At 45.6% G+C, this 16,544-nt stretch overlaps 2 protein-coding genes across 4 annotated transcripts in view; one reads left to right on the top strand and one right to left on the bottom strand.

Annotated features, from left to right (window-relative positions):
• The first annotated feature begins 610 nt into the window (after positions 1–610).
• Positions 611–11,534, top strand: SH2D4A (SH2 domain containing 4A). Its single transcript, XM_075499289.1, has 9 exons — positions 611–838; positions 1,625–1,784; positions 2,314–2,473; positions 4,584–4,649; positions 5,062–5,200; positions 7,272–7,488; positions 7,875–8,005; positions 8,862–9,082; positions 10,608–11,534. The coding sequence occupies exons 1-9, from the start codon at positions 664–666 to the stop codon at positions 10,698–10,700; spliced, it is 1,362 nt and encodes a 453-aa protein (XP_075355404.1). The 5' UTR covers positions 611–663; the 3' UTR covers positions 10,701–11,534.
• A 3,276-nt stretch (positions 11,535–14,810) lies between these two features.
• Positions 14,811–16,544, bottom strand: part of CSGALNACT1 (chondroitin sulfate N-acetylgalactosaminyltransferase 1) — a 49,600-nt gene continuing 47,866 nt past the window's right edge. For all 3 annotated transcript variants that reach the window (XM_075500777.1, XM_075500776.1, XM_075500778.1), the window contains one exon: positions 14,811–16,206. In XM_075500777.1, the coding sequence (XP_075356892.1) occupies positions 15,923–16,206 (284 nt within the window). In that variant the 3' untranslated portion in view covers positions 14,811–15,922. The remainder of the gene's footprint in view (positions 16,207–16,544) is intronic.

Genomic DNA, 16,544 nt, shown 5'->3' with positions numbered 1-16,544 from the left:
TCAGCTCCTGACCATCCAAGCCGTCTTTCTTCAAACGTGCTGCGCTACTTGCGCTCCCTTGACTTGCCGTGAGGCTGCCTTTGATGGACGGGAGCACCCCAAAATTCCCACTCCCACCTCAAAAGCAGAGCCAAAAGCCCTCCCCATCTTTCTTTGGTAAAACGAGGCAGGCAGGCTTTTGATCATCAAAGTTTTCCTCTTTGGAAGGAGGAGCCGTCTAGTCATGGGTTCATTGATTCCCTGCCCAGCAAGAATGTTTGCTTGGGCACAGCCAAGCCACACCTCTGATGACTGTGACAGGCAGCGCTTGGTCTCTTTTGGTATACTATCAGCCGGGTTTATCAGAGTATCAACACAACCTCCCCGCACTATGACTTGTCCCTTCTGCCCAGCTCTCCCTGCAGAGCAGGCAGGGGCTGCGTGGTTGCTGAGCTCACCTCTTATTTCAAGGAATCTTAACAGCAGGTTTTAACCTACTTATTTACTTTTTTGGTCTGTGCAGGAAGTCTGAGCTAAAAAAAAGACAGAAGTATAATTACTCTGGCACGCCTGCATTCCTGCTCCAGGCTCAGGCGGGGAGGGACTCTTTCTTGTCGGAGCCAGGAAGAGGATCTGATCCCTGGAGATCATCGCCACAAACGTGTGTAACTGAAACCTGCAGCCATGCTGAAACAGATATTATCGGACATGTACATCGATCCTGACCTGCTGGCAGAACTCAGTGAGGAGCAGAAGCAGATCCTCTTCTTCAAGATGAGGCAGGAACAGATCAGACGGTGGGAGGAAAGAGAAGCTGCTGCGGACAAGGCTTCAGCAAAGAAGCCACTGCCAAGAAAAGGTAAGTTTCTGCCTGCCGGCTGCTTCCCCCTCTGGCACAGATCTGGCCAAGTCAACTGCTCCCTAGAAATAGGAGGTAATGTGTCCTTAGAGTAATTTCTTCTCCCAGGGACATATCATAGCTGTATTTCCAGACCATAACTAAACCCACCTGCAATGGGGTAGTTTTGGCCAGGCATGCAATGGTTTTACTCCCTGGCCCAGACGCTGTCCTTGACCAAATTGCTCAACTCCCCTGGCTGGGAAGAGAGGGCTTACTTGCCCCCAGGAGATGCAACTCATTAAGTTTCCCACTAAATGGGGCCTCTGAATCTGTCTATAAAATAACCATGGACTTGATCGTCTGTCCTGGGGCACCAGATTTGCAGAGGGCTTCCCATTGTGCCTTTAGACCTGAAGTCCCCTTGCCAGGATTACACAGCATGCCGGCTGCTAGGAAGATAGCACTCTTCTCCCAGCTCTCCCCTGTGTGATCTGTTTGCAGGTAGTTCACCCTCACACAGTTTGGGGAGGGCAGTGGCAAGGAGTTAAAGCAAGAAAGGAAACAGTGGTGAGTCTTATCGCTGGCCCCCAGACTCAGACATGCCTCTTTCACTGACCTGGCTTCAGTACCATGAAACGAAATGGGAGGTGCGTGCTGTGTCCCTGACGAGCTCTCCCCATGTACAGATGCTTTTGGAGAGGCTCTGCCACCGGCAGCAGCCAGCAGGGCACAGCAGGCGGGACACAGGCCCTGCACAGAGCCGCTGAGCAAACAGCGTTTGCCAAAGAGCTGCTTCTTTTCCAGCCAACGGGAAGTCGGTGACATGGAAGCTGGGCGCTGACAATGATGTCTGGGTCTGGGTGATGGGCGAGCATCCTTCAGACAAATCGTACGCGGCCATCTGTGAAGAGATCCAGGCCCAAAGGGCAAAGCGGTTAGCGAGAGAGCAAGGCAAGGAGGGCAGGTAAGCACCCTTCAGCTGGAGGACTTGGTGGGCAGACACGGAGGAGAAGGCATTTCTAGGGACCCAGAGGCTGGAGTCTTCTCTGCAGGGGCTGTGGTTACCGCTGTCACACTCAACGTGCAGGCAAAAAGCGCAGGCGAAGGTTGGCTTTCTGTGAGTACACACAACGCTGGCAGGGACCAGCTCCAGCCTGAGGCTTGCCCCGGCTCTTCGAGCCTCCTGTGACAGGGCTGCTGCACGGTACCCTCTGCAGACCACAGGAAGTGATAACGCTGTTGTTGCAGCAGGTGATGAGTTTGGATTGCACTGATTCATCGACAGGTGCCCGTGTACAGCAGGACGACTGTTACTCACCATGAGTAATTAATTTAATTATTCCACCTACCTGATTTGGAGATATGATAGCTGTCTGCACGCACGTCACTTCATTGCAGCCCGGTTCTGCTCATGTGCAGCTTCCTCGCAAGATGTTCAGAGAGCAGAAAGCAACTCCCTCGGGTTCCTAAGTCCTCTCTCTCTTGTGTTTCAGAGAGACTGACTCTTCTGTAACACAGTCTCTACATCCACAAGCAGGAGTCCTGGGTGAGACAGATCTCCACGGGAATAAAAAAAGCACTGTGCAGGAAAAGCAGGAAGGTGGGAGAAAAACTGCTGCTACTACAACAGGGAAAATCCAGGAGCTCGTAAAGGTAGTTTTCCCCCTTTTCTCCGTAGCTATCAGAAACATGTGCTTTGAGATCTAGGAAGTGCAGCAAATCCTGGTTGCCATAAATAGAAATTTGAAGAAGAAAAAAAGCCAGCTAACTGTTAAGGCTTTTCTTCTGCAGTCAGAGAAGAAGCCATACTGTTACATCCTTCCTTAGGACTCGGGAGGCCCGAGTGCTATTCTCAGCTGGGATAGATCTGCTCTGTACCAACAGATAAGTTACTCTGGATTCCTTTGCTTCCATCCTCCGTGGGTAAAAAAAGGGTCACAGCACTTTCCCTCCTGCTCTGTGGCTGGTTTGGATGGCTTTTGGGGCAAGATCAGGGAGGCTATCCCAGGATCTGTACATACAAGGCCACAGCCCTCAAACACATCATCTACTTGTATAAAAGAACAGATGAAGATAATTTTGCCAGAATCCTCTGACATGCATGTTTTAGATTGTTCTTTTTTTTTTTTTTTTGGTCTTCTAAAATAGTTAGAAAACAGCTTATGACCTTGACAGCACAGGACAACTCCAAATGCAGTAACTACAGTGGCTGCTTTGCTGTGGTGTTTTGTTACAGAAATATTTTTCTCCAGCAGTAAATACATTTCTACTTTTTAACTGGCTACAGAAAGCCATTTGCAGACAACTGAGAAAAAGATAAGGTAAATTAACTACGCATGCAACCAAAGCTGAACAGAAGGAACAGAACACCCTGCCAATTTAATGGGAGAAGTCCAATGCCATTCAGCAGAGTTTTCATTCAGCCTTTTGCTGCTAACTTGTATGAGTGTATATTCTTTTATTATACAGCCACTCCATATTTCAGTATAAAAAGCACGCTAACTGAAGGTTGGGTTTTGGCAAAGCGCCTCTCCTGCTGCTACCAAAATACTGAAGGGAATTTGGAGTGGCTGTCTCCTTTATCAAAAGCCTCTGAGTCACACGGGATTTTTCTTAGCACTGTTTGCTGAAGTTGAGCAACTATGTGGGAGATTTTTGTTTTCTTTTCAAAGGAAGCTATTAGTCACAGCTAATAAAAAAAAAACAACAACAAACAAACAAAAAAAAAAACCCGAACCAAAACTCCCACCACCACAAAAAAAAAAAAAAATCTAAACCCCTTTCAAAGTCTTGCGCATGGAAATAGAGAGGGGGGTGTTTGTATGTTTTACTTTTGTTTTCTGTCATTATATTATTAGTAATTTTTCCCAGGTTTCTGGGGCTTTTGCTATTAAAAGGAGGGATCCAGACCAAAGACCCCTGTTGCCTTTTCTAGGCCTGGAGAGGGGCTTTTTCTTACGTCCCTGGTTGAAGTGCTTTCTCCGAGATCTAGTGCCTATTTAGCCTGAGGGATCCGGGCATTGTGCTTTGTCTGCTGCAGGGGACGGGGGGCTGATCTAAGAAAACAAGCTCCTTAACACACATTTGAAGTTCCTAGTTTCCTGTCAAGGAGAGGGAAGTTGGAAAGCCGTGTTCATATTAAATATTAGCCAAGTAGGTGATGGAGATAAAACAAAGCGTGTCCTTGGTAAGCAGCACAGTACAGTTAACTCATTACTCACTGTGCCGTGGGAGGCAGTTTGGGTCTGACGGGAAGGTGGGTGGGTGTTTGCCCAAAGACAAGTCTAACTGTTCATCTGCAAAAGCAAGTCTCAGCTAGCGACTGCTGCCAGGTTTGCTAGACTGGTTTGCAGGGAAGAGTGAAAATGAGATATGCAGCTAGTTGGGTCAGTTTGACAAGCAGGGTTTTGCAGCACCCCAGCCACAGCAGCAAACAAGCACAGGCAGGCAAAGCTGTGGACAGCAGGTTCTGCTAGGTCTTGCTTTAGAGGGAGGGAGGGAAGGGACTGCTCCCTGGGAGCACTTGGGAGCATTGCTTAGCAAATCTAGGCATGCTTACGACAGTCCTGACCCCTGAGTTCTCCTCCTGTGGCATATTAGGCCTAACATGATGGAAAAAACCCAATGTTTGTCAGAGAAGGCTGGCAAAATTTGTTAGCGTAAATGTCGCATCACTGCTTCTGCATTAAACACCTATCGCTCCAAAAAAGAGCAATGGTCCTAACACCGCATTTATTTCTCACTGCTCTTTTCCTCTGCCCAGAGGGAAACCAGAGATGTTCACCAGATGCTGGCAGACTGCTACGTGAGGAAGCATGGCTTTCGACAGGTAAAGTAGCAACCTAGGATGCTCCTAACACATTGAGTGGGGCCCAGACTTTATGCTAGAGTCCCAGTCAGCCTCAGAGCCTCATCTGACCCAAGAACGTCCTCACTTCTTGGATCAGTTTTATTCAGGGTTGCCATGCTCCTCATGTACAGTGTGATGCTTTGGAGATGACACAAAGCAGGCCAGGCTGGCAGACTGGGGAGCAGCACAGGGAGATGTTCCTGGTGATTTCTGGCAGACTGTTTTCCCTTACTTCCTCTGTTGTCACCTGCAGTAAAGACAGAGGGTCTGTATGCTGTTGCAATTGGAGGGATTCACAATACAGAATGGAGTTCCCAGTATTTCAAGGCTAGCTAAAAAGCGGGGTTAAAACTAGCCTGGGACAAAGCTGAACATGCTGTTTCTTTCATAGACGAAGGAAGCACAGAGGAGAAATTCAGGAGAAGAGACCACAGCCCCCCAGGAGGCAATACCACAGAGCCACCCCAGCTCAGAGAGCCAGAGGATGCTGCAGAAATCGGATGAGAATGAGCCTGAATGGCAGGAATCCTGTAAGATCTTAGGATGACACTCTCCTATGGGGCTTGAGAAATGCTAGGGCTCTGTGGGGTCATCTCAATCCTCCTCCTCCTGCCACACTGGAACTGAATAATCAGTCAGTGGGTGGAGAGTACTGCCAAGAAATACAGCGCTGCATTATCAGAAGTATTTCTGAGTCCACACAGCATTGAGACGAGAGCTGGGCAGGGAAATAGAAAGTTTTTCCTACAGATACTATATTAAAACAAGCAATGAATAGGAACCACATGAGTATAGCCAGGATAATTAATTTTAAACTAGAAACTGGCCTTTTGTAGGACTTTGCAGTAACCATTGCTCTTGAGGACAAGTGTAATGGGTGACAGGGACTAACTAAAAAGGGCTTTCCTGTCATCCAAGCATGATCCCACCTAAGCAGAGTCCTGCTGCACTGACTCATGTAATGAATCCCAGCAATGGAAAGGAAAACAGCAAACAGTATGAGACTTGCAGTAGCATCCATCACTGCTGCCAAATCCTTCCTGAAGGACAACCTGATGCATTTCTTTTTCCCAGTTCCTCTCCTGCTGCTCAGTAGATGGCAATGCTGTACTACTAATTGTTTCCACTTCAGGCCAGGGGTTTTATTTTTCTTACTGATAAAAATCTGAAGTTGATTACAAAAGCAAGGAAAGAACTACCCTAACTCAGACCGACCGGAGCGCTGGTTGCTCCTACAGACTCCTGCAGGATGAGCTGGGCCTAGACAATCAAGGCAATTTTACAGCAAAAAAAATTACCCAGCCAAGTTCTCCACGTTCCATAACAGTTTCAGCAAGACTCCCCCCCGCCCTCCAAAAATGATCAGCACTTTCAAATCCTTCAAAGGATTGATTTGGGGTCATTTCAGCAGCTTTTATTCCATATGCCTTCCCTCCCCACCAGTTCACATGAAAGGCACTACAGAAATCTGTGTCTGAACCAGGAGTCAGCATCTGAAACAAAATGAAGTAGTCTCTAAGTACAAAGGGACCTAGTGCCCAGAAAGAACCCAGATTTTTAATCTCTTGAAGGAATAAAAACCGGACGCTGTTAAGTAGCAGATACTCAAAAGTGATGGGAGACTTGGCAAATGGTCTCACAGTTGAATGCATCTTTCACTTTGTGAAACAGGTTATTACAGAATCACAGGATTGTATAGGTTGGAAAAGACCTTTAAGATCATCAAGTCCAACCGTAAACCTAACACTGCCAAGACCACCACTAAACCATGTCCCTAAGCACCTCATCCAAACGTCTTTTAAATACCTCCAGGGATGGCGACTCAACCACTTCCCTGGGCAGCCTGTTCCAATGCTTGACAATCCTTTCAGTGAAGAAAAATTTCCTAATATCCAGTCTAAACCTCCCCTGGCGCAACTTGAGGCCATTTCCTCTTGTCCTATCACTTGTTACCTGGGAGAAGAGACCGACCCCCACCTCTCTACAACCTCCTTTCAGGCAGTTGTAGAGAGCAATAAGGTCTCCCCTCAGCCTCCTTTTCTCCAGGCTAAACCACCCCAGCTCCCTCAGCCACTCCTCATAAGACTTCTGCTCCAGACCCTTCACCAGCTTCGTTGTCCTTCTCTGGACACGCTCCAGCACCTCAATGTCCCTCTTGTAGTGGGGGGCCCAAAACTGAACACAGTATTCGAGGTGCGGCCTCACCAGTGCTGAGTACAGGGGCACGATCACTTCCCTGCTCCTGCTGGCCACACTATTTCTGATACAAGCCAGGATGCCATTGGCCTTCTTGGCCACCTGGGCACACTGCTGGCTCATATTCAGCTGGCTGTTGACCAGCACCCCCAGGTCCTTTTCCACCAGGCAGCTTTCCAGCCACTCTTCCCCAAGCCTGTAGCGTTGCATGGGGTTGCTGTCACCCAAGTGCAGGACCCAGCACTTGGCCTTGTTAAACCTCATACAATTGGCCCCAGCCCATCGATCCAGCCTGTCCAGGTCCCTCTGTATTCTTCCACTTCATCAAGCAGGAAGATGGCCAAAGGGCAGCAAGCTTAAAACTTGCCTGCTGTTCGCTCCTGCAGGACTCTTTTTTTGTTTCAGTGCGGAAGTCCAAGGCAGCAGATGAGAAGAGACGCTCCCTTGCACGGCAAGCCAGGGACGACTACAGGAGGCTTTCCCTGCAGGGCATCCACAGAGGGAAGCAGGCAGATATTTCCAAGGGTGCCACAGCAGGAGATCGGCGACCACTCCAATATCCGCCTCTCCCTCCCAAGCCTAAACTTCTACCTCCTGCGATGGCAAATGGGAGAGTGATTAGGTAAGGAAACCCCTGTGCACTGCGGAGGGGAGCAGGGATGAGATTATTCTGCTCTAGCATGGGATGGTTGAGATGGGAATGGTTAGCTCTCCTCCTTACGTGGAGAAGACACCTCGCAGGGAAAAATACAGAGCCTAGGCTATATTGCAGCCTAGGGTGTGATGAGGCTTATTTGTTCACCCCTGGAGGGTAACAGGTTTATTTAATAGAGTGTCCTAAGCCTAGAGTGCATACATCCACTGAAAACCATATAATGTTGCTGACAGCTGCACTAGTGTAAGCCTTCTGTTTAGGGCTGTTCTTAACATCCTGAACAAAGGTAAGTCCTGCCAAGGACTCTAAAGCTGTCATTTGGACGATGCACAAACCATGGTCTTTTCTAACAGGAAAGAGGGAATCCAGAGGACAATCTCCAATTCCACTGAAGAAAGCATCATCAAGTGGTTCAAAGAGCATCAATTCCCTCTCCGAGCTGGCTATCAGAAAACCACAGACACAATAGCACCTTGGTTCCACGGTGAGTCCTGAGTGTTTCTGCCCCAACCCAACTCTTTAAGGAGTTGTTTCTGCTAACACAGCTGCTGCCACATGCTGGACCCAGGAGCTTTTCAGAGGTGGCTAGGTTTTCCATTTTAAACATGTACGGATGTAGTTTAAATTCCTTTAGCATTATGACAAAGGGCAAGCTAAAGTGTTAGAACAGAGGCCAGATCTTCAAAATACCCTGTACCTCTGTGCCACCCCTGCCTCCCTGACTGGATGCATGGTCACCCCAGTAACTGTTTGGACCAGGGTGAGAGAGATTTGGGCACACCTCATCCCACTCATCCTTGGCCCCAGGTCATTCTCCCTCCATATGTGCTCATCATCCATCACCTTTCTGTCCCATTGCTAATGGGTCATCATGATCCCATCCCTCTCCCTTGCTTTGGAAACACCTTCGATCCGAGACCGCAGCAATGAAAGCGTTATCCTCTTGTAACTGGGCTTTCAATGCTTGCATGGCTTTCTGACAGGGCCTATGATCACTGTCTGCACAGCCCTGCTATACTGGAATCAGCATACAACACACTGCATTGCCATTCTCTCTCTCATAACACAGAAGCTGTCCTTTTGAGCCCTGCACATTTATCATTCATAATCAGCCAAGTCTGGAACAGTTAACGTAAAGCACAGTTAGCACGTGGCCATGGTCTGTTACTAGCAATGGCAGTACTGTTCTTCCTGGGCTACTGGGAAAGAAAACAATGCAAGGGATGGAAGTGCCATGGACCGGTTTTAGAGCGGCAAAGCAGATTTCTTGTGAGAACTGTTCCGTCCAGTCCTGTACAAATGCTTTTCTCCCTTAAGTTTTGTGGTTTGGTTTTGAACAGGTATCCTAACCTCTAAGAAAGCAGAGGAGCTTCTGAATAAAACAGTACCAGGGAGTTTTCTGGTACGGGTCAGTGAGAAAATCAAAGGCTACGTGCTCTCCTACCGGTCTGTGGAAGGATGTAAACACTTCCTCATTGACGCCTCCAGTGATTCCTACAGCTTCCTAGGAGTGGACCAGCTACAACACTCAACACTGACTGACCTTGTAGACTACCACAAGGTGAACAGCTAGCAATGCATTCATTAACTGTTTAATTGCCTCAGGGCACTTCAAAATAAGAAAGAATAGATTCAGTTGTTTTAGAGTGGGTAACTAGACCCATTTTAGCTGCTGTTGGGTATCCTGTGTGCTGCTCCAGAAGGGTATGCCAGCCTGATGGGTACATCTCAGGTGACCTAACACATCTCAAACATCTCAGACCTGACTCACTCCCCCTCAAGTGTGAAGAACACCTTGCACACAGGGCTCAAGTTACTTACACGCTATTTAGTAGAAATGTTGATAAGGTGAGATGTGACAGCATATTCATGCAAACTCCTTTTTTTCAATTCTCTCCATGGTTGTGGGGTCCCAGCAAGCTGAGCAAGCAGAAAATCCTGCTTGCCTCCAGCTTCAGCATGAAAGAGAACAAGGTATCTTTATAATTTCAAAGCAGGCAAGGTGTAATACTGAGCAAAGATAAAAAACAGAAGAGAAGGAAGAAAGTTGGCAGGTTCTTGCAACGATAACAGCAGTGTTTACCAGCACTGACTGCAGTTACATGGGCTACAAGGAGGGCCAGATGGATTGTTCATTCCTTTACTGTAAGGGACAGGACAATCATTTTTCCTAAAGGTTCATTTAAAATCCATGTTTCTTTTAAAAAAGTGCCTAGCGTAACACAGACATGGCTAAACAAAATTAGATGTGAGGGACATATCTATGTTCGTTTGCTATATGGAGCTCTACCTGGGCTGCCTGAACTTGCTTCTTGCATGGGTTTCACAGTTCAGGCTGAAATTGTTGAAAGCAGGAGCTATACGGCTATTGGTGCTGGAGCCAGAGGATTTAAAGCCTTGCTGTGCATATCTATATTAAAGATAGAGCCATGCCCACAGTCTGCAAAGAATCCTATAGACCCCCTACACGACAGCAGACGTGGGCAGGGTGAACCCACTCTGCTGAAGTGCTCTAGTGGGTTCTGCTTATCACCCACCGGGTGACCATGAAAGAAGGCAAGTTCCCACCATGCATCTGCTGCTAGGGTAGAGACCAAGATGGGAAGCAGAGACTGTACTATCAGGGAATTCCCTTGTTAGAACAGGGCTTGCCTGAGCAGAAGGCATGTGCTCACTCCAGGATCCACCCTTGTCACTCCCACAAACGCAGCCAGGGGCACAGTCCACAACCACCCCGTCCTGCTTACCTGCATGCTGCACAGTCCTTGCTCCAGCACTTTCTAGGCAGGGCAGCATTTCACGCCATAGAAGCTGCGATTGCCTACAAGATAAGCAATAGCTTTCTCCAAGAACTGCCAGAGTTGTGTCACTGGGTTACTGCACCGAGCACAGACATTGTTTTATGAAGACAGAGGTCAGCCATGTGGGTCCATCCCCAAGTTCCCCGGGGCACTGAGCTGTATCACACAGCGGGATTAACAAGTCCACGCCGTAACAGAGGCAGGGAGACTGCTGTCCACCCAGTGATGTTGTGATAGGTAGGGTCTGTTTGAAAGGTGGTGTTTAATCACATCCTATATCAACAGGACGAACCCATCACTTCCTTGGGGAAGGAGCTGTTGCTTTACCCGTGTGGCCAAGAGGACCAAGAACCAGATTACATCTCTCTCTTTGAGTGAACCTCCTGGTCTCGCTGTGCAGACCCATGCTTGTATTCACAAAGACTGAACTTCAAACTAGAGCTGCTGACGCTCACCTGAAACAGTTGCCATAAGTGCCTCTATTTTATACCCTTCACAAGAAAGCAGCAGGAGGATAAGTGCTCTTGTGGGCTTGTTGTATCAACTGAGTTAAAGGACGCATCAGCCCAGCAAGCTGCAAAGCACCTGGATGTATCCTGCACAATGGAGTGAATGAGGTGATGAGATTCACTCAGTTGAACAGGGAGATATTGCCACGTATTTTCAGTGGGTTTTTGCAGATTTCCTGGAGGACTTCTGTATTTGAGCTGCCTTTTGTTCTTGAATGCAAGGTTGTGTGCCATCTGCGAAATAGATTAGTATCTACAGTTGAATGAGATCATACCTTCCTGAAGGCACAAAACAACTTGGAGAGGTGAATTGGTCTTGATATAGTAATTTGCGTAATGTGAAGCTTAATCCTCTAAAATGCTGTGCCCTTGGAATCAAGGATGTTGAAGCCAAACATCCAAGCAAACCCTCAGTGCCTTTCAGTGAAAGATGTTCTCTGTGAAGAGGGATTTTCATGAAAAGTGCATTTTTTAAACTCCTTTAGCCTCTGAATATAGATCCTCACTCTTTTAACCTGTATTTAAATCCCACACTGGCATTTCTGCATAGAGAGGGATGAACCTTTTGAAAGGGAAAGGAGAAGGGATACAGGAATTTGTATGAAAGACTACCACATGCACGGAGCCTAAGAAATGTAAGAAGCAGTGCCTATATCAGTATTAGTACAGTTTACAGAAGAGTGTTTGACAGTAAAGAATGCTGTTTTCCAAAATGCAGCTATTTATTGCAAGTCGTGTCCAGATTACTGAGATGCATCTGGTGTAAACTTGAACATAGAACTTGTTTTTTCAACATAATGTTCTCTTTTCATATCTGTTACACTGCTCATTAAATACATAATTCAGAATATTGGGGGAGAGGCTGGACAGAATCACATAACAAATTAATCCTCACCCAGATCCCCTCATGTTGTTGCACGTGACAAACTGTACAGCTGAGGATTGTGGTGTGAATCTGCTAACATCATTTTTCAGAGATGTGATCCTCAAATAGAGAACAAGAGTGAATCTTGTTTCAGTTATTTACCTGTTCCCTTCTTTCTGTTGGATCAGGGCTACTCGGCTTAACTTGAGAAAGCAATCAAAAACTTCAGTCTTATATCGATCTGCGTTTTGCAGAACACAGATTAAAATAAATTGTAATCATCTGGTCTTAAAATTTATAACTATGCTGATAGGTGGTTTCCATACAAGGAAAGAGGGGGTGACTGATCTCCAGTTACAGCAGGTTTAACTTGCTAGAGATAAAGGCTTAATGTAAAATGAGGTTCTGAAAGTAACAACAACATTCTGGCAGAGCAAATGACTTCAGGAGCTTCTTGAGCACTATATCACATGTATCAAAGAGATATTTTCAGCATAATCTGCATCAGTCATGAGAGGGGGTGCTAGATTATCTGTAAGGGAAAAAAATCCCTCCTTCCCTCTTCATGAACTGTTTCTTTTGAAATACATGGTCAAAATGAAAGGTCATTCAGAGATCCTAGAGAAAAGTTAGCATCTGTTCTCATGTGAAGAACATGCCATAGCTGTTGTCCTGCTGGAGAAAAATCACAAAGTGTTTTGTATACCTATGGGCTGGTAAAGACAGGGGACAAAGTCTCCTTTAAAAAAGGCAGTTTGAGAGGCAGGGCATTAACTTGCATAAATAAGATGCAGGCTGAACTGGCATGGACAGAGCAGGACTGCAGGACATGATCAATTTTAGCTCTAAGATCTATACTGGAACTCCTCAGGGTTTGACCTGCTGACCAGTGGACTGGTAGCTTCACATACCTTTATAAGTACTTATTTGCAAATGTTGGCTCAGTAGAGCCCAGGGAAAGCCACTATCAGTGTTCACATCTATCCCACATGTTTGAGAATCATGCCTCAGTTTTTTACTTCACTTGTCTGCTGTGAGGGAAGAAACCTGAAGTTTTATACCTACACATTTAGATTACTGCACTGACTGCAAAGGCAGCACCCTTGCCAGAACAGATGCCGTCAAGACTGGCTCTTCTATTGCTCTGAAATCTAGTTACCCTGAAAGTCTGTGGAGCAAGGATGACTTGCAGTGGTCGGGAATCAAGGGTGCTGGCTTGTCTTGGGGAACTTCTCTGTAGAATCTTTCTTCAAGGGATGCTGGGCAAGGATTACAAGAGTAGGCACATTTGAAAATTGCTTGCTGGAGAGATCATGACACCTGGAAGGCCATGGCAATTTGTTTTGCCCCATGCCTCTATGCCTTTAGCCAGAGCATGCAACAGTCATCAAAAATTAAAGCAAGGAGTCCCCATATGGCCTCATCGTCTACACAGGGTGACCTCTATTCCCTCCCCAACTAAGATCCAGACAGTTGCCATTCTGAGAAATTTCTGGGACAAGGAAGGTAGAGAGCTGCCTGGCAAAAGGTACCGTTCTGTTGACTGCTCTCTTTGTATTTCATCTTTTTCTAACTGGTCTGGAAGGTCTGTTACAGCTCCCCTTGGCTCACAGAAACGTAGCTAACAGCAGCTTCCCTTTCTCACGTTGTTCTTCACCTCTCATATCAGTGCAGCCTCCACCTTTAAAAGAGCCCTGCCAGACTTCTGCTGTGATTAGATTCTCCTGCACATCACTGAGGTGGCCAGTGACTGTGGGCTGGCTCTCTCCATTGATTCAATCTCACCTCTTGCCAAACTGGCTTCTGCAGCCAAGGAACAGTAACTGCATAGACAGTATTATTCCCGGCAGGAGGAACAGCATCTCTGTGGAAAAGGACATGCAAGAGAATCACAAAGGTGCTATTGAAAAACATAACTTGTGAAACTCTGACAGGGGTTGGATGACATGCTTGCTAAGGTATCCAAAGTAAAAGTATTGAATTTACAGGTTCCCAGTGCTTAGAATTAGAGACTAATATAGTTTTGAAAGGACATCTGTAGATCATCTGATCTAGCCCTGCTCTACAAGTGTGGACTATCTCAAAGTTACATTAAGTTGCTGAGGGCTTAGGGAAACCTAGGGGAAGATAATGAAAAAACATCATGGAAATAGTTAAGGCTAGGCTTGAGGCAGGTTATGATTATGAAACTTTCATAATATACAACAGCCAGTTCCAAATTCAGGTTAAGTGGGACGGTAGGAACAACTGTCACCTTGGAGCAGCTCAGTTACCGTAGCTCTCATATGCATTCAACAAGCCATGCCTGTCTCCTCCTACTGCATAATATTTGTAAAGTTACTCCATCAAAACAAAGCCCTTTATAAATAATTTATCATGTATTCTGGGAACAAAAAAGTGCTTTGGAGGACCTACTTGAGTTATTGCTGAAGTTTTTATGGTAAGTGATGTATTTGGGGGTTGGGTTTTTTAAGCATATAGAGTTTCCATTCTTTTTGTACTTTTGCAGTGTTTTTGGATATGTGGTGATTTGCAAAGGAAGTGTAATGCAGATCATTTGCATCCAACAAAAGACAAACACATGTAAACATGTGCCAAGGGAAAAGGTACAGTAGCATGGTCTCTGTCTGCAGATTCTGCATGCAATGCTTTCAAAAGGGGTTCATAAGCGCTCTTCCTACCGCACAGTGGCAAGACAAATAGTGTTCTATTCATTGTTCAGTGCTATCTTGCATATTTCTTCCCCCAGCTTTTACAAGCCAAAAACCAAATTAGAATCTGGTTTCAGACTGCCTTGAATTAATCCAAAGCTATAAAACAAAGAGACCACTTGGAGAAACAGCATTTAGGTAAGCAAATGGGATTTCCAAGCCCAAGCAGTTTTTGTTGGCTAGTATATATTAAAATTATAAACAGCAGCCAGAATTAAAAGAAAGTGCTTTATAAGAGCAGTAACTCATGCTTTCAACAGTTTTAGGCAACTGAAAATCCATTAAGAAGGAGACTAATTTTTAGGATGCACCTATAATTATCATAAGAGAATTTGCAGGGTCCAGTAATCCATCACAAAAATTTATTTTGTTAATTACAAAAAGCTTGCTATGCCCTGGGCAAGATTCTATATTTGGTTTAGAAGGAATACTTTGGTATAAAGTCAGAAAATGTTCATCAATTTTGGTATCTGACATTCAGAGTTTAAAGCCTCCTGCTAAGTCAGTACTGCAAGTTGATATGTATTTCCTTTTCTTCAGCATGGTAAAGCTTCTGCCTTCCAGCACCCAGGTTGTGTAGAAAAATCACTTCACTTATCTGAACTCAGTTCCCATCCACAGGAAACACAGATCTGCAGAGCATTTTCCAAGTGTTGGAAGGCTGTACTATTACCTAGTAAGGCTAGAAGTAGAAAACCTGAAACATGACAAAATAATTCCCAAGCAAAACCGACTTCATTTAAAAATAAATCTTGCATACTTAGATTATTCTAAAGCAGAAATACACCATCTGATTCATGTGATACAGACGTGGCTCATTGCTTTTGGTTCACTATCCACAGAAGAGAACAAACACTGCCCTCCAGTGTTTTTGAAACATCACACTTGACCAGTAGGTCTTTCTCTTTCTGAATTTTAGAAAGCACTTTCTGAGATGCCTCTTGTCTCTGAATGAACCCGGAATACCCTGTTAGTGCACTGCTCCTGTCCCCCCGCCCCAGCCCCTTACAGGAAAAAGATTTTTGGTCACTCCAGCTTAACCATCGTTAACAATCAGATGTCCTTCTCAGAGCAGGAGCTCTGTACTTATTCAAAAATAGCCCTTTTTAGATATGTCAGGTTAGATGTAGAAAATAACTCATTATTATTGACCCTTTGGTGGGCCAATCCTTTAAACATCTTGCAAACATTTCAATGGAAGAGCACATCCATTTGTTATTGTGAATACCACACTGGCATTTACATAATGTTCATTGTCTCCATGACCTTGAATCTCATCAAGTGTTCAAATCTTCCTCAGAAGCAAGTGCTGAACAGTCAGACTAATGGAGTACTTAAAAGCCCTACTAAGAAAAAAACAGAAGGGAGGACAAGCACTTTCCCTCATCTTCTTTTGCTGTCATCCTGCTGGAATCTCCATCCTCTTTCAGCCTCATCCCATCTTTTCTTGTTAGCAGCTCTTTTCCAAAACACCCTGTAGTCCAATTCAGAGGCTTTTTGCCTCCCTTTCTGGCTTCATGTCTTCTTACCGCTCAGTTTCTGTCTGTGCAGGTGTGACTCAATCTCTTGCTTGAAAACAAGCATCCCAAGCTGGCCATGAGAAGCCTCGTTCATGGCCTTGGACTGCATGCACATTTTGTACTGCTCTGGGGTCAGCTCGTCCAGACATTGCTTTTCATGCCACAGATGGAAGAGACCCCTGACAGGCGTTCGGATCACAATGAGGTTGCTGTGGAGGTATTTGCGGTACAGATGTACGTCTTCACCACCCCAGCCTTTAATGTCCAGATCAAAGCCACCTGACACAAACAAAATCCAAAATAAAACTAGAAATATATACTAGCAAACTTATGCTATTAATTGCACTACAGGTGTTCTCTGGCTCCAGTCAAGCCCTTTAAAACAGCCATACTTTCTGCCAACAAAGTGTCCAAATTTCTTAGTTTCAAATCTTTCACTATCAGACAAAATTGTTTTATTTGTACTGAGCAGTGCTTAGATTCTGGTAACCTCTATGGCACCTAGGAATAGTTTGAACATCTAACCAGAGCACTGCTGCAAATTAGAGGCATAAACACAATGGCCAAGGAAAGGGAAGCTGATCACAATTTTCTATGTTTCAGTAAAAAGGCAGACG

The sequence above is a fragment of the Mycteria americana genome, chromosome 4, assembly GCF_035582795.1.
Source record: "Mycteria americana isolate JAX WOST 10 ecotype Jacksonville Zoo and Gardens chromosome 4, USCA_MyAme_1.0, whole genome shotgun sequence".
In the NCBI taxonomy this organism is placed as follows: Eukaryota; Metazoa; Chordata; class Aves; order Ciconiiformes; family Ciconiidae; genus Mycteria; species Mycteria americana.
This window is presented reverse-complemented; position numbering and strand designations above follow the sequence as displayed.

Coding starts and splice junctions, on each gene's coding strand:
- SH2D4A (XM_075499289.1), top strand. CDS start 664: ATGCTGAAACAGATATTATCGGACATGTACATCGATCCTGACCTGCTG. Junction 1,785..2,313: donor GAGCAAGGCAAGGAGGGCAG/GTAAGCACCCTT, acceptor CTTGTGTTTCAG/AGAGACTGACTCTTCTGTAA. Junction 2,474..4,583: donor AAATCCAGGAGCTCGTAAAG/GTAGTTTTCCCC, acceptor TCCTCTGCCCAG/AGGGAAACCAGAGATGTTCA.